Below are 18,599 nucleotides of genomic sequence, written 5' to 3'. Positions count from 1 at the left end.
TTGTAAAAAAAAAAAGAAAGCCCTGAGAATCCCCCTTAAAGAAAACCTGTACTGAAAATAAAAGTCAAAATAGGCATACACAAGTCATACTTATCTTCCATGTAGTCTACTCCTCAGTGTCTTTCTCCTGTCCCGCGTCCTATTTGTTCACTATGATCAAGGGAATTTTCCGTCCTCCATTTTGAAAATGGCCATTACCCATAACAGCTTTCTGGTCAGCACACAGTTAAACTGTAACATCGCCCACTTGAGCCATATGGAAACATGGACATTGCCTGGTACATCAGTTTTCCTCAGCTATAACTGACAGCAACTGATATTTTACTGACAGCAACTGATATTTTACTGACAGCAACTGATATATTTCAGATCTGACAAAATATTGTCAGAACTGGATGGGATTATTGTCAGAAGAAAATGGTGAGCTTCTGAGAGGAACTGATGGCAAGGTAACTATGTAATGTTCATTTGAAGTTACCTCATGTGTTTATTTTAAATATTTTTACTCAGTACAGGTTCTCTTTAAGATGGACTGGCCCAAAACCTGTCATCTGTCACATTTTTTAACTGCCTACTTTTTTCGCGAAAGAACCCCTTCAACTAAGATGGCAAATGCAAGCTTACAAAGCCATTTACATTTCTACACAGTTCCGTGCCTGAAGGAGGAGGAGGAGTTTTAAAAGCTTTTCAGTCTAGCCAATCAGCCAGTGCCTTTGTAAAACTAATGGCGGGAACACACAATGCAATTTCACGTCCAAATTACGGGAATTGGGTGATTAATTCCAACATATCCAATCTGTTTCCGATCGAGAAAGGGATCGATCTCTTTATCGATCAGGAGCAGTATGGACATGTACACACCAGTCGATCAGATAGGAAGATCGCATCGCGTTTTCCCAGCATAACTGTTATCCTAATATACAGTAGCAGCAAAAAAAAAAAAAAAAAAAAAAAAGGTATGTGAACCCTTTGGAATTGTATGGATTTCTGCACAAATTTTTTTGCATACTTTTTCCACCTGCACTGTGAATGTTTACATGGTGTGTTCAATAACATGGAAACATTTAATTATTTGTGTGGTATCAATTTAAGCAGACTGTGATTGTCTACTGTTGTGACTAATGCTTCATACACACTTGAGATAAAAGTCTTTGGAAAATGCAAGATCACAGACCAATTTTACCCCCTTCCATGTAGTATGAGAGCCATACCTACACAGTCTATTCTATGGAGCTGAACTCTCCATCAGATAAAATCTTTGCAAGATGCTGCACACAAAGATGCCCGTACACATTCAAAAAATCATTATCTGCAAAAGATCTGTTCCTGCAAAAAATCCATTCCTGCAAAATGCATTCATAGTCTATGAGATCTGCAGATCCTCATACACACCTGGTTTAACAGACTTCATCTGCATATCTGGCAATCATCTGCAGATCTGAAAATCCATCCTGGTGGATCTGATCTGCAGATGATTGTCTGTTAAACCAAGTGTGTATGAGGATCTGCAGATCTCATAGACTATGAATGCATTTTGCAGGAATGGATTTTTTGCAGGAACAGATCTTTTGCAGATAATGATCTTTTGAGTGTGTACGGGCATCTTTGTGTGCAGCATCTTGCAAAGATTTTATCTGATGGAGAGTTCAGCTCCATAGAATAGACTGTGTAGGTATGGCTCTCATACTACATGGAAGGGGGTAAAATTGGTCTGTGATCTTGCCTTTTCCAAAGACTTTTATCTCAAGTGTGTACGCAGCATTAGATGAAGATCAGATCACATTTTATAACCAATTTGTGCAGAAATCCATATAATTCCAAAGGGTTCACATACTTTTTGTTGCTACTGTAGTTTTCTTATATTCACATAACAAACCCGCAGAGAACAGAAAGGAATAAGCCAGACTACCAAAATAAAACAAAAACGTTTATTCCAAGCAAAGTCGACGCACACAAATGATTCAGTAGTTATTGCCGTAAAAATTAACAATTAAATAAAAAGATGGGATAAATTAAACAAGTTGGGGAAAGTAAGAACTTTAGAAGAGATCCACGAAAAAATATGAAACATCTGCATGCAAAGGCTACAAGGGAGCAAAGAAACCAGAAAACATAGCAAGGTTACAGCCTGACAGATCCATACAGAAACGAACATAGATAAACTACAGGAAGTTGACGCTTTATCCTGACAAATTTTAGCATGTAAGGCAGGTCAGTGAAATGATTAACTAAAAAATTCTTCTTACAATCATGCATCCATACATCAGGTCCATGTAATCAATAATATTGCTGGTATCAAAAACTGAGCTTTCCCTGACCAAAGAAGAGAGGACTGCAATTCAGGACTAAAAAAATACATCTACTATTAACTAATACCTACATGATGCAACTGAGAGACTTCTGAAAGGTCCATTATACCAACAGGAAAATTGTCAAATGAGGTTTGTTGACATGTTGAAACAGTGAATACAGCTGTGTCTGCAGAATACACAAATTGCTCCAGTATTCCATAGACCAAGAAATGTACAGTTTTCTTAAGGCAATAACTTGCCATTCTCTGATAAGTGTAATTGCTACAACAGAAACATACAGGACCCTAGAGGAGTAATTATCTCACCATCCTGCTTTACATCAAACCGGTCAGGAAGATAGGTCTGAGGATTTAATCAGTAACCTTTATAAATGACCTGGGTTTTGTGTACAGAATCAGTCTTCCAGACACAGGTAAGTTGTGTATATGTCTATAAGAGGACACAGAGGGGCTCTGATGGGGACTAGCTGCTGAAAACCTGCCCAGATGATGTAATTTTCCTATCAGAAACAACAGGGGGCAATGCTCCAGCTTAAAAAAAAAAAAAGTGTACGTGAGGCGAACCTAAGGTTAAATAACCTGTATTAGCCAAGAAAAAGATCCTGCAGAGGCTTCCCACATCCTGCTGGCTCTCACCATTGCCGCTCATGGGCACCCAAAAGAAATCTGACAAGAGCTTGTCAGATTTCTGATCACAACCCGCACATCTCTTCATGCACAAGTTCAGTGCACTTGCGCAATAAGACAGAGTGGATGTGTGCTATTGAACAGGTGAAGAGGAGTGTAGTCACCATCTTCAGGAGGGTCCAGGGAACTGTGGAGGTCTGGAGGACGACATATCCTCTGCAGGATCCAGAGGCTTCCCTCTTCTTAGACAAGTATCTGTTTTTTGACCTAAAGGTCGCCTCAGATTCACCATGATGGCTTCCACCATCATGCTCTGCTAGATCTAAAAGCCTAACAGCATTCTAATGGTAAAGGCAAGTGTTGGTATACAGCAAATGTCACTATTTTTTGTCAAAACCATTAAAAAAAATAAACACGTTATGCAAATCAGATCTCCCTGCATGTCTCAAATGTTAATGAGTGAGGGTGTTGTCAGGACAAAGACACCGTGTATTAGAAATGCCCTATGTTTGAGTCGATGCATTTACCTAATTAACAAAAAACAAAAAAAACCACGGACATGAAACCGAACACCCACTTTTCCAACTGCTAAACCCTAGCTATTTACATGCACTTCAAAGCATTACATTATACGCTGAAACAATTATTACAGCTTTCTTCACACTCCACTCTGATACAGTATGATTCGTCATGGGTGGCTTATTCTATATATATATTAAGCAGTAGCCACTGACTACTGCCTAAAGGACTATAGACACATGGAAAATCCTGGTACATCAAATGGGCTTCAATAACATGGAGGACTGAAGAGTTTAAGAGGAAGGACTACAGTTTTCAGCTGGAAGATAAAGGGGTGATTCTCTGGCAAGACTTTGGGTAAAAGTCAACGTAATTTTATTTGTAACAAAGTAAGTAATAATGATTTTGAGATATAAAAAGGTAAAAGCAGAATAAACCAGTTGGTTCACAGGAGTCTTGCAACAGCAAGGATAAAATCTGAAACCGCTACAAAGAAGAGCCCTTGTTTCATGTTCATAAGCACCATGGTGAAGGTCTCATAAGGCAAATCCTGTGAGTTACAAACGAGAGGACCTAGGTTTGTGCTGATTGGTGGAAGCACATACAAAGCTGCCCATGGATATGTGCAGTGCCAAGATATAACTACTGTTCCTGCACAGCTCAACAGTATCTGACTCCCCTACACTGAGCAGCTGGATACTATACATAGAAGTGAATAGGAATATGGGCTCCCTGTTCTACCACTGATATGTGCAAGTAGTGGATGTTTTAAAGCACAAGTAAAACCGAAACTCCATTAAGGCAAATGGGATAAATGAATAGAATGCAAGCAGTGTATAGAAGAAGCTGGGCAGAACTCCTATTTTTCATAAGCTAAATGTACTTGGAACTTTAGTACAATGGAAACCTTGCGCCTGATGCACTAAAGGCCAGTGAAGTTGCCATCAACCCATTAGTGCCACACACATTACTGTGTTACCATGGAAGTTGCTATGGCAACGCGCATTAAGGCACGTTACCGCATTAACACACGTGCCACTAATGGATTACAGGCCGGAGCGCCCCCAACACTGGTAACGCATGGTAACTTTGCCAGACTTTACTGCCTCAGGCTCTTACTGCTTATGCAAGGTAGTGGGACTTTAAAGTTCACAGGAAGTAGGTGTGAGCAAGCCACAACTCCGGTAACAGGAAGTCACATGCTCTAAAGGTCCTCAGCATGAAAGGAACATGTATTGCGCTAACCAACGTGATTACCTTCTTCTATTTGGATCTGGTTGGACTTTATATAGCCAAATCCATAATCTGTGTTAAATGCATTGACAGCATTTCTGCTGGACACGTGCTAGCGATTATATTCCAGAACATAACTAATGCCGTTAAATGAACTTTAGAATCATGGCAGTTACTGTAAGGTTTGAAGCGGTGCAAGTTCCAGGCTGTTAAAGGACACCTGAAGTGAGTGTGATATGGAGGCTGCCATATTTATTTACTCTTAAACAATACCAGTTGCCTGGCTGTCCTGCTGATCATTCATGCATCAGTAGTGTCTGAATCACACACCTAAAACAAGAATGTGGCCAATCCGGTCAAAACCTCAGTCAGTCAAAGATCTGTTCTGCACACTTGTTCAGAGTTTATAGCTAAAAGTATTAGAGGCAGAGGATCAGTAGGACAGCCTGGCAATTTGCTTGGTTTAAAAGGAAATAAATATGGCTGCCTCCATAGCCCTCTCACTTCAGGTATCCTTTTATTGGATGCTGGTGAACAGTTATGAGCAGAACATTCTGTTTACATGGAAACCTCCAGTGATCCAGGAAAGAAAAGTAATTTAGCCAATCAAATAGCTGTTTTTTACAGCTGCTTCATAACTGATTTGCAGCCAATGGCTTTGTTTGGATAGATTTCTTTCCCTCCCTTTGCAAGTAAGACATTTCTGGTGAGCACTACATAGTGACTGACCTGGCACAACCTTTGCAAACAACTTAAAGGAAGATCCCATATTCCCCATCTCCTAGTTTTACTTTTACTAAAAATTAACACTTCGTTTGGTGGTATGCGATAACGCGATAATTCCACTCACTTCGCACCATGTCATTAATCCCTACTGGATGAACTGAATACTTAGCAAGTAGAAACTGTTGCATATACTGTTTGAAAGAACCAGGTAGACTTTAAAAACAGAGTCGCATTAAAGTCTAAAACACCAGTAGGCAAACCACAATGGTGTGCTGTCATCTGTGGCATTTAGTGATATTTAAGCAGTTTGCTAAAGTTCAGAGCAATAAAAGACAACTTACTAGTTGCCACTGGTTACTGCACTTGATATACTACTCTTAAACCATACTAAAAAGGACGGAGTATGTAACAATGAGTATTCCCTGTAACTTGTAATACTGAGAATAGTTATACATTTAGCATGCACGGCAGCAGGGGATGGACCCCCTTTTTATGGCTACAACTGTAGTTATTTTGTGATGTTTAGGTCTCTTACACACTACATTCGATTCAATTTTTTTTTTTTTCCTATACAAATCGATTTTTGATTCCGATAAAAAAAAAAAAAGCGGAATTGCATGTATTGTGCAAGAGGTCTTACATGGAGGAAAAATACTAGTTTCCAGTTATCTCCATGGTGAAAACAGGTGTACACAACTCAACATAAAGCATGCTAGTTTAAAACACATAGGGCCTATTTCTACTACACGCGGTTTCTGGATGCAGAAAACCGACTCCAATGAATGCCTATAGGAAATTCGGCATCAGAAAATGGAAACAGGCACATAGGCATTCATTGGAGTCAGTTTTTCTGCATCCAGAATCTGTGTGTAGTGAAACAGGCCCATATTGCATGTGCAAACTTGGCGCTAGAATAGTTTAGGGGACCCAGCAGGAAACCTCATAGGGACCAGTTGCCCAATCAGAGCACCCTCTGTAGCACAAAGTGTTGTGATTGGCCGAATAGTGTGGGCGTAGTTTACTTCAACCTATCTGAAACCTAGCAGTTCGAGAGGGTGCTGTCCAACCAATCACATAATTGGAATTTCATTATCAGGTTTCCTGCTGGGTCCCCTAAAGTCGATTAGCCATGGAGACTTCACCCTACCATTGAGACTTATAAAAGTATCTGCTGGTAATGTGCTGTAACTAGAATACTGCTGTACAGTGATCCTCAATATCACCATGTACAAAGCCTAAGAAAAATTCACCTGTCATGTAACAGCATAACACCACATCAGACATCCTACAATACAGAATAGGCACCTATGAAGTTAGAACTTAAAAAATAAAAAAGCAATATACGCAGAAAGTAGCAGCTGTTGTTGGGAGTCATAGTAGTACACAGTGCAATAATCTAGCAACAAGAAGAGACAGGTCTTCAGGAGAACAATCAAAGGGGCATTTTTGTCAAAACTAGTAGAAGAAAAACATAGAAGCAAAACAGATACAAAAGTAGAGCAGGAGCACGGAGCGACCAATTGAAACCCTCGATCTAGGTGTCTGCTCCAGCTTGGTATTGTTTTTCCTGGCACTGGTTCCAATATATATATATATTCCCTAAAGTGTTGGCAGCTGAGAGATCACTGAAGTAACAGGACCGTCCGATAAGAACAAAGCTGCTGCAATAGGTGATATGTGAACAGGAAGAAGCAGTAGGGATGAGCCTTCCGTATCAGGACGTTGTTCTGAATGATTCGGATCGGAAGGAGAATTTTAGGAACAGCGCATCGCGGCAGGGGAGGGTTAACCGTTGACGCCGCTTCTATGCGCTGCTCTCCACGGAGCCTTCCAGCTCTTCAGTTACTTCCTCCTTTTGGTTGAGAAAAAGAAAGCACTGAGCTGGAAAGTACCGTGGAGGTGCTTGAAATTCTTGTTCTGTGCATTTGGAACAGCGATATGGAATGCTCAGGCCTATTGAGAAAATTGCAGGGGCCCAAAATGTTTTCTTTTTTTTTTAAATTAACCGCTAAGCCTTAACATTTTTAGACCTTCTATGCTTTTTAAAAATACTGGATAAGGTATTGGTTAAATTGATTACCTTCTAGTAGCTCTATTAAAGGCAACTTGTCAAGACCACCCTTACCTGTCCTCTATCCTGCAGTGCTAACTTAAATAAAGAGCATCTTGGCAGCACACTGCATTAGCACTACCTCCAGGGTTAAAAGCAAACGAGCACCAGACATTTTTTTATCAAGGATGTTAATTTCTATTGCTATAATGGATCCTCAGCTGTGACAGTAACTGCCCGGTCACTTTACATTTGTACATTGTAGACTTTGCAATGCATGATGAGGTCTGCTGTTTGGACATAAATGACCTCTTTTCATTTAGGAACTAAGACAAATCCAGGTTTTTAGCTTTCAGTCCTCATTACAGCATCGGTTTCATGCAAAAAAAAAAAAAAGTTAGACCCAGCACTCAAAATTGGAGACCAGCGTGCTATAGCCGATTAGACCTCGTTGCCCACAGAGTTCAAAAGTAGCAAAAATGAAATGTCAGCAGCACCGCTAAAGTGAAAAATTAGCTCTTTTATTTGTACAATAAAATCACATGTCAAGAATAGGCTGAGGGCCCTCAGCCTATTCTTGACATGTGATTTTATTGTACAAATAAAAGAGCTAATTTTCCACTTTTGCGGTGCTGCTGACAATTCATTTTAGCATCTGTTTCATAAAATGTCTACAGACCTACCCCCCAGCCTCATGCAGAACCAAAGCCCTAAAAGGTAAGGGGATTAAAGAGGACCAAGATATTAAAAGCTGGCCATTAAGTCATGTACAAGGATTCCCTTTTGATAAGTAGAAAAAAAAATATCCCCATTTTTGGCAACTCCAGCCCTAAAATATAAAGTTTGCCAGCAACTGCAAGTGAAGCTAACATAGCCTGACTCTAAAGACCTTTCTTTGCACTACAATGTACTAATTTCATTTCAGTAATCCTGACCTTTGCCTAAAGTGAAAAAAATGATACTATCCCTATAAAGAAGATCAACTTCTACTGTTACCCTTGTAGTACCTAATTACCCTCAAAATACAGAAATACTGTTGGGTCAGAACTTACAAGAAACATACCTGTCTCCTAGGCACTTATTTTGGATGGAAACAAAAATCACTATAAACCGACCAAGTATTATAAAAAAAAGATAATAAAGATCCTGTCTATTAACTAACTTTGACACTATTAACTTTGGCACTACTTCCCTTGAGGTGACATTTTGTGAAGCCTTAAAGTGTAAATGCACTGAAATAAGATCGCTGTATACTGTAGCAGCGATGCACAGATAGGTTTGACAGGCACTCTGTATTGCTTGCAGAAGCTGCTGCTGCTACACTGGAACCTTAGAATGGGGCCATAAACCACAGAACTCTACTGCAACTGCAATACTGATCCAACCCCCTTCTAAACCATTTACATGCAACTACACAGTCAGTGCAGTTATACTTTAAAAAGGCATATACATGCAAATTATCTGCTTAGTGAATACAAGGAACAACACTGTCCTGTAAGAAATGTTAAGAGCACTTTAAAGTGGTGTGAAATAGTCCATGTAAATGACAAAGGGCCATCAATGTGTGGAAGAGGTTTTTTTGAAGGTCTTGAAACACCATGGCACAAGTTGTAGGAAATGTCTTCCCCACCCTTCCTTAGCCCTTTCCCTATTACAGAATGGACACAACAGACAAGTTAAGACATGTGGAGATCTTCCCTGACACAGGGCACAGCAGTATAAAGCTGTGGCACGGAAGAGGTTCAGTAGAGGAGGAGTTGAACACCGTGGTGGCAGAGGTGAGCTTCCTCAGCTGGAGGTAACAGAGGCTTATTGTCCCTAAACAGAGGACCTAAAGTCGCATCCAGGCATAGGGACAGTAAGAAGAATACAAAAAGCCAGCAAAGAAGAAAGAAAAATAAAAAACCTCTGATACTGGCAGTAAAGTCATTCAAGTATCAAGAGAAGGCCAGAAAATCAAGAATGGGTCTGAAAGGCAGAGAGAGCAGAAATACAAAGTAAGGTAATTCCCATAATGCAGTCATAACCTCCAAAAACGCAGGAGGTTGAAAAGGCCACAGACAGAGTTCAGTTTGTTTCTTCCAGGAAGAAAAATGCACAACATAGGGGGCACCATTTCATTTTCAGTACTTTCATTGTCACGGCAAGGAGACAATGCATGAATCTCTGAGCTCGGTTTTCTTCACAGAAGGCTGCTGGGTTTTCCCATCCTCGTCTCAGCAGCCTGTGAGTAGGTCCAGAGCGGCACATATAAAAAAAATGTTACGTTGGTTACGAGGGTGAAGGTCAAATAAGAGGAAGATCTTGATTGGAGGTTAGCGGTTGCCTTTCATGGCATCTTTTGCAGCCAGGATTAGAGGTGTGAGGCTGGACAGTGGTTTGGCAAGCTTCAAGAAGGGGTGCTGTAACAAAGAAAATAATCATCATTAACTCCTGCCAATAAATAAAGCACCTGGTCTGCAGCTCCCTCCTACAACTCATATACCGTATTTTTCGGACTATAAGACGCTCCGGACCATAAGACTTAAAGGACAAAAACCAGGAAGAAAAAACCAAACCTGCGTCCATGGTACTGGGGTGTCTTGTGGAGCTTCTCTCCCAAGCTGGTCTGCTATATTATTTTATCCCCTTGATGTAGGTAGTATGCCAGAAACCAGTCTAGTGCTAGTGCTGATGTAGTATGTATATGTATACATATGCATACAGACAGACATACATACCTCATTAATATTATAAATGCGAAAGTTTGGATGTTTTTTACTCAATCACGCAACAATGAACGAATTTCAATTAAATTTGGCACACACAGTGCATTACTTGGAATAGCATATAGGATACTTTTTATCATATAATTTAAAAAACATTAAAAAAGACAAATACAGTATAGAGCAGGATGGACAAACAGTCAGTGACATACCAAGATACTCTGTACTGATCTGCAGAAGATGTCGGTGCCATATAAAAAACGAAATAATTGAAAAACAAAAGACCAGCAAAGTCAGCATCCTATTTTTTTCTATAGCAGCTTTGCTTGTGAATTCACTTTTACCCAAGACAAATTCTGCCAGTTAGCTGTCTATGGATCACTGATGGAAATGACGAGATATATTAAAATGCACCTGAGTGCCAACAAGACCTTGAACTTAAAGGGAACTTGAAACGAGAGAGGTGTGAACACCACAATAGTCATTTTAAACAATACAAATTGCCCGTCAGTCCTGCTGGTCTCCTTCCTCTAATGCTGGGAATACACCATGAGATGTTTTGGGCAGAAAAATTGTTCGATGGATAATTTCCGACATGTCTGATCTGATTTTTAATTGGTTTTCTGATCGATTTTTCATAGAAGTGAATGGAAATCGATCAGAAAAATGATCAGAAAACCGATAGGACAGTATATTTGCTGAAAAATCTCGTGTATTACCAGGATAACATTTTAAGCTATAGACACTGAACAAACAAGCCTGTAGATCAGGTGTGTGACTGAAGTCTGACTGGATTAGCCGAATGCTAGTTTCAGGTGTGTGATTCAGACACTACCGATGACAGTATGATCAGCAGGACGCCAGGCAACTGGTATTGTTTAAAATAAAATAAATGGCCCTCTCACTTTAGGTGTCCCTCATATCAGACCAAAGTCTCTGGTCCCTTTAAGGACCAGAGGCTTTCCCCCCTCTTTTCACGGTGATTGGCTCACAGTGATCAGGAGGTCATAAGCCAATGTAAACGGCTCCTGACCATGGTACGGAACTCAGCTGTCTTTAGACAGGTAAGTTCTGAGCCGGCGGGGACATGCTATTGCGTCCCGTGCTAGGGATCAGACGGCGTTAAAACTACGCCACATCAGGCTAAGGCAGTCACAAGTGCGGAGTTGCTTAACAAACACACACACACACACACACACACACACACACACACACAAAAAAGGACAGACAGTGTGTATATTACAAGTCAAGGACAGTATGTGAGTATAGTGGCAGTAAGCAAGATGGTATAGTGGCAGTAGGCAAGGTAGAGAGTTGTTCATTTTCAGTTCTGTGCCGATTACTTTTCAAGTCCTATCATGCTTAAGTGTGTGAGATTAGTTTATAAAAGCAGGTTTTTTTTACTGAAGCAAATATGAAACTGAGCTTCACCCTGTTGATCTAAAAAGAAAAAAAAATTGCTGAACATTAACAGGTTTGAATTTATCCAGGTGAAACTAAACTCTTCATTGCACATATATAAGTGGTCTCCTGCATTGCTTGGAAATTCTGTTGATCTGGCAGAACAAATTATAACTTTGGGAAAGTATAGGAGTCATCTGTGGACACACATGACAGGAGAGCCTATGTACGCACCTGTAGGAGCTCTCTAGCTGAGCCTCTCTTTTCCACATCCATTTCCAGAGAGCGATTCAGGAAGTCTCGGAAAATTGGAGATAGCTTTTCAGGATTCTGCAGCTCTGGGGTGCCATTAGTAGCAATCAAATACAAAGCCTGGAGAGAGAATCAAACAGCCTATTAGATGCTTCTTCTGACATCCAATTCCATGAACAAGTAACCCCCGCACAGCAATTCATACATCACACAAATCAACATGAAATGACTTACTCTTAGAGGGTTCTCGTTGAGGTAAGGTGGTTCTCCTTCCACCATCTCAATAGCCATGATACCAAGTGACCAGATGTCTACTTTAGGTCCATATGCTTTCCTGGTCACCACCTCTGGTGCCATCCAGTATGGCGTCCCTACCATGGTGCTACGCTTGCTTTGTTCTGGGGTGATCTGAGCACAGAAGCCAAAGTCCGCTAATCAGGAGAAAAGAAGTAGTAATTACTGATGCTGTTGCAGCATGAAGAGGAGACTGCTTTAGGATGACATAATATACAATTATGAGTTCAAAACTATTTCCCACACTTACTTCACAAGCATGCAAAATTTGGCACCAGTTGTTAGGAAGTGAAGGAACGCTTAGCGTACAGGTGTTAAGCCAAATGGCAGCCATCTCTGTTCAAGAGCCGCATGAAACAAGGTGTGCTGTGCTATCATCCTACAACCCATCCTGCCAATGTGTCAATATACTATATTTTGTTTTTGTCCTAGGCCAGGTTCTATGCCAACACCTTGCAATTATTCAGCTGCAGTGCATTTTTTTTTTAATTCAGTTTATTAGTAGGGAGAATGAGCAGGACTTCTCTGACTAAAAAAAGAATCTTCTGATGCCAGGGGAATACCTGTACACAAAGTACATGGTCACACAAAAAGATCCCGGACTATGAAAATCTACTATAAAATAGCTTAGCTGGGCACATTTGCATTTGTTACTGTTGGACCGTAAACATTTTGTTAAAAAAAAAAACACTGGTACAGAACACAAAGAAAGAAGCGTAACAATCTGGGGCCTAGTTGGGTGCGTTCAGAAACGTAGTTAAGCGCATGATATACACACATTTCATAACGCATTTCAGTGCGTTGCGCATTTTTCAAGCGTACCCATGCATTTTACATGTGCTTAAATGCACTTTTGTTCAGCAGTTTTCCTTATTTGATGTAGCAGTTGTCAAAGACGTTGTCTCATTTTTTTTTTTAATTTTTATTAGGGGTAAAAACACATCTCCAAAGCGCATTGCTATGCGCTTCTATGCGCTGAAAAAGTGTACCCATTCACTTGCATTGCTGTGTGCTTCACAGCCCAACACACAAATGCACGGAAAACCAAGTTTCTCAAACAAACAGTAACAAAGCGTATAGATGTGAACGTGGTACATTAGAATCAACAGAAAAAGCTGTACCTACCAGTGTAATGCGCTGTGAAAAGCGTACAGCAATGTCCCTAGAGTGAACAAGGCCTAAGTGCACCCAAAATCTAAATGCATGATATGCGATCTATCAGAAAACACAGAGACTCACTCAGCTTGACAGAACCGTCCATTCCTAAGAGCACATTATCACTTTTGATGTCCCTGTGAATGACCTGGTTGTTGTGTAGAAACTCCAGAGCTTGCAAGCACTGCAATCACAAGAATACAATATTCATGAAACTCTTGACTTGCTCAATAGCATCATAACATGGTAATGCCACATATTTTCATACAGGCGATAGCTCAATGTGAACTCCCAATACCCAAGAAGGAATCCATTCCAACTAACCCTAGGGACATCTGCACTTTGGTATATCTTCTCTAAATGATAAAGAATTGCAAATACCATATCACATGTGCTGAAATACAAAAGGCTGCTAAGGTAAATGGTGATTCTAGTGCCAGACAACATTCTTCCTGGCTGGGGAAATACTCACTTCTCTGCACACAGCAGCTATCTGAGCTTCATCCATGCAGGTCTCAGTTACCACATCTGTAAGGGAGCCTCCAGCCAGGTATTCCATCACAACAAAAAGCTCATCTCCAACAAGGAAACTGCACAAAAAAAAGAAACAAACATCATACATAACACATTCTAAATGTATACTTCTAGTGTGCCAGTAAATAACGTGGCTGTTGGAGTTACACCAGTCCTATGCATGATCAGGGCTGGATTTCTGGAAAGGCCACAAAGGCCTGGGCATTGGGCAGCGGCAGCCTAGGGGGGCACCTTGACATGAAATAAAGGTTGCTACACATGAAAGAGAAAGCTGCAATTGGGGAGCAACACATGCAAATGGAAGCTGATGCCCAAGGGAGCTGTACATGAAAGAGAGGGGCTGCAGTACATGGATGTTACACATGGGAGAGGGGGCTGCACATGGAATGGGATGGGTGCTGCATTACATGGATGTTGCACATGGGAGAGGGGGCTGCACATGGAATGGGATGGGTGCTGCATTACATGGATGTTGCACATGGGAGAGGGGGCTGCACATGGAATGGGATGGGTGCTGCATTACATGGATGTTGCACATGGGAGAGGGGGCTGCACATGGAATGGGATGGAAGCTGCAGTACATGGATGTTACACATGGAAGAGGGGGCTGCACATGGAATGGGATGGATGCTGCAGTACATGGATGTTACACATGGAAGAGGGGGCTGCACATGGAATGGGAGGGTTGCTGCAGTACATGGATGTTACACATGGGAGAGGGGGCTGCACATGGAATGGGATGGGTGCTGCATTACATGGATGTTGCACATGGGAGAGGGGGCTGCACATGGAATGGGATGGGTGCTGCATTACATGGATGTTGCACATGGGAGAGGGGGCTGCACATGGAATGGGATGGAAGCTGCAGTACATGGATGTTACACATGGAAGAGGGGGCTGCACATGGAATGGGAGGGTTGCTGCAGTACATGGATGTTACACATGGGAGAGGGGGCTGCACATGGAATAGGTGTTGCAGTACATGGATGTTACACATGGGAGAGGGGGCTGCACATGGAATGGGAGGGGCGATGATGCAGTACATGGAAGAGGAGTCCCAACATACTTGACCTAGGGGCAATAAAATAAAAAGTATAAGTGTTGCACTTGCACATGGACCAGTCACGTCCTTATTACAGACCTACAGGCTTTGATGGGGATCTGTTGTGGTGGAGCCACTGGCCTAGGCTTTCCACTATAACCCTCCTCAGCACACTTTGCTCTCAACATTCTTATGGGAGTGGAGAAAATTTTAATGTGTGATTTTTCATTGAGCCAAGTTTATGCCAGAGGTGCATTGTGTTAGGGCCCATTCACACTGGTGATCGCAAAACTCTAGTAAAATTGTTAGCATTTTGCAGAGTGATTTTTTTTCTTCATTTTTTTTACTGAACATGAATGCAATTTTTGAGCGATCTTGATTTTTTAAAACGAACTGTAATTGCTCCAAAACTGTGGAAAAGAGATACATGAGGGGGGCATAGGGAAACAATATGGGGGGTGGGAGGGAGGGGCCACTAACCCCAGGGAATCTATAAGGGGGCACTAACACCCCCTGTGAACATAAACTGCCTTCATACCTGTCTAAGAAGTTTACGATATTTGGGTTCTTCAATTCTTTCATAACAAGAATCTCATTAATGATCAGCTCTTTCTTGGGCTGTTTCTGTAGATTAATCTGCTTAATTGCAACCTGTAAGAAGAAAAGAAGGAACGTGTGAATTTCATCCGATAACCTGCACACTGCTCCCATTAATGCTCAGATTTTATTCCAGGGAACCTGAAGTCAGAGGAATTTGGAGGCTGCCATCTTTATTCACTAATAAACAATGCCAGATGCCCGTTTCAGAGCTGATGCTCCACCTCTAATTCTTTATTGGCCCAGATGCAGATCAGATCTTGATATAGTGCCTCACCAATGACATTTCACACTGCTCTAAACTCTTTGGTACAGTATAATTGGTATTTTATTTATTGCCCTTTGGAATTATAAAGAAACTTCTTCAGTGGAGAAACAAACTCCATTTATCAGGATCGCTCTCCAACAGAGTCACAAAAATAAAATTGAAATTTTTCTTCCCGGTCATCCAAAAATGATAACGTTTGGGATATATGTCCCCTGTAGTAAAATGCCTTATGCCACAAATTTAACAGCTTTATTGCCACCTTCGGTATCTATACCCGTTTGAAAAGTCCTGTCCGTGCCATCGCGGCGATGTGGCGCGGACAGGACTTTTCAAACAGGTATAGATACTCCATCTGCTCGTATTTCACCTTCTTACCTTACCTATGCTAACTACTTACACCTATGCTAGGATTTTATTTCCTGATTCTGGGAGTTGTGTGTTTGGAACATTGATACATGACCTTTGTTTGAATTATATTTCAGATACTATATGATATATTTACTGCCACTCGCTGCTGGTTTTTAATGTTTTTATATATTTGGGATATGTCCCAAATACATGGTGTGTTTATATTTTGAACATTACAGTATTTGTTGAACATTATTATGCAATGGATGTTTTGCTTTCTGTTGACTAGTCCGATATACATATCTTTGGCTTTACTAGGATCATATTTGATTGGTTGGCTCGATTTCTTTGTTTTGGTCTCATTACCTGCTGCAGTCAGTGGCTCTGGTCTGAGCCCAAGGATTCACAATGAAAATGTGAGGCACAACACTGTAAAATATATATATATGAGAATAGCTCAAAGGCTTACCTCTTGCCCAGTTGCAACATCAATAGCTGTAAAGACAGTTCCAGAGGCGCTGTAAAAACAGACACGATTCATTAGAAATCACCAACAGGCATGCTCTATTAATCACCCATTTATCTTCATCAATCAATATGAAACATTCACAAGTGCTGATCAGAATCAATTTATTTGGCCAAGTAAGTTTGCCCTTACAAGGAATTTGGCTAGGCAGTAGCTTAACAGACACAAACAATACAAGGACAGAGTATATATTAAACGTCAAGGACAGTATAAGTTATAGTGGCAGTAAACAGGGTGAGGAGGGTTCATTTTCAGTTCTATACTGTAATGCTCTCAAGTCCTAGCAGCTCTAGCGTGGTTCTGCATTAAGCATGGCTACCGCCTGAGGGATGAAGCGTTTCAGGACGCTATTGCAGACGGAAACGCGAAGGTGGTTACGCATGGCCAGGCCTGCACAGGCACAGTAAGCCTGCCAACTTCCTAACGGCGAAAACGAAACTAGCTGGTGGCAGGGGGACCGGAGGATCAGTGAGTGACTGGGAGGGCACAGGACGGCTGCAGGGGGCTGGTAGAAGCCCTTGGTGAGTAAAACTGATTTTTTAATCCTGACTTAAAGAAACACTGAAGCGAAAAAAAATATATGATATAATGAATTGGTTGTGTACTATGAATAATTACTAGAAGATTAGCAGCAAAGAAAATATTCTCATATTTTATTTTCAGGTATATAGTGTTTTTTCTAACATTGCATCATTCTCTAATATTTGCAGATTACACAACACTTAGCATTCAAAATGATTCTTTCAGAGCAGTCTGAACTAATGACCTCTCCTCTGGCAGAGAAAAAGTAAATAGTTAACGAACAGCCGAGATAATAAAAGTCAGAAAACAGCCCTCTCCATGACTTTGAAAGTCGTAGAGCTCAATGGCTTTTTTGTATAGAGATAACAACTGGAGTTCCTTAACTCTTCCTGCACGGGAAACAATTAGACTGATGTATCTGATCTTAATGTTTTATTTCTTAGCTGTACTACACATACAAATCATAATAACATAATTTTTTTTTCGCTTCAGTGTCTCTTTAAGTATACCTTTAAGGCTGAACTCAAGGCATAATTTTTTTTTAAAGAGTAACTGTTGGGCATAAAATCAAAAATCCATTCTTTATTTGTATCTGGTAAACAAGGAATACGGATGCCAACCAGGCAATCCAAAAGTTAAAATCTCTATTACTTTTCTCGTTTATAAATGATCATTCCCCAGTTTACCTGACTTTGGTACGTTGCCGCAAAAAAGGAAGTTGCAGGGCATGCTGGGTTCTCTTTCTTTGCTTCTTTATTTCCCCTCAGACTTAACTAATGTACAGAAGCAAAAAAGGACAACCCAGCATGACCTGCAACTTCCTTTGTGCAGCAACGTACCAACTAAGAGTCAGATAAAGTGGGGAATGATCATTTATAAACAAGAAAAGTAATAGAGATTTTAACTTTTGGATTGCCTGATTAGCATCCTTATTACTGGTTTACCAGATAAAAATAAAGAATTGATTTTATGCCCGACAGTTACACTTTAAAGGAACAATTCTACCACTGAACATTACTGAACTGCTGAGGAGAATAAGGAAAAGACACATAGCTGCACATTATCATTCTTTGCTGCCAGGCACGCTGACGCACAGGACTGAATGGACAGAAGTACATTACTTGCCAGGTAAGATAATTCCCATTTGCTGAACATGTATAGGTCCACTTGAAATTTAGATTTTAATTGCATAGCACACTTTTCTCATTCAGCTCATCCCCTATAGCTGCTCGTGGACTCCCTTTAGATTTCTAAACAGGGCCTTGTCAGAAATCAGAAGTAAAAAAAAAAAGAGGCTGCACACCACTGGCTGCACAACGTGGCTTATATTGCAGTGCCACTGTTCCGCAATGCAAGCAAAGTTTTGCAGCCAGTGGTGTGCCGTCTTTTTTACCTTTGGTTGTACAGAGACCGTCAGAGCAATCTGGTCGAGGCTAGGCACAGGCTCACTCCCTGGTTCTTACACCTGGGTACTGTCTCCCTGGAAAGT

The 18,599-nt window shown here is 40.9% G+C and overlaps 1 protein-coding gene across 1 annotated transcript in view; it reads right to left on the bottom strand.

Annotated features, from left to right (window-relative positions):
- Positions 1-9,581: 9,581 nt before the first annotated feature.
- PAK2 (p21 (RAC1) activated kinase 2) overlaps positions 9,582-18,599 on the bottom strand; it is a 108,788-nt gene continuing 99,770 nt past the window's right edge. Inside the window, exons 9-15 of the mRNA XM_068280454.1 lie at positions 16,532-16,580; positions 15,388-15,500; positions 13,746-13,863; positions 13,358-13,457; positions 12,059-12,255; positions 11,807-11,944; positions 9,582-9,868 (exon numbers count right to left, since the gene is read on the bottom strand). Of these exons, the coding sequence (XP_068136555.1) occupies positions 9,782-9,868; positions 11,807-11,944; positions 12,059-12,255; positions 13,358-13,457; positions 13,746-13,863; positions 15,388-15,500; positions 16,532-16,580 (802 nt within the window). The 3' untranslated portion in view covers positions 9,582-9,781. The remainder of the gene's footprint in view (positions 9,869-11,806; positions 11,945-12,058; positions 12,256-13,357; positions 13,458-13,745; positions 13,864-15,387; positions 15,501-16,531; positions 16,581-18,599) is intronic.

This window comes from Hyperolius riggenbachi, chromosome 4 (assembly GCF_040937935.1).
Source record: "Hyperolius riggenbachi isolate aHypRig1 chromosome 4, aHypRig1.pri, whole genome shotgun sequence".
Classification (NCBI taxonomy): domain Eukaryota; kingdom Metazoa; phylum Chordata; class Amphibia; order Anura; family Hyperoliidae; genus Hyperolius; species Hyperolius riggenbachi.
The sequence above is the reverse complement of the archived record's forward strand: the minus strand, read 5'-3'. Positions and strand labels throughout refer to the sequence as shown.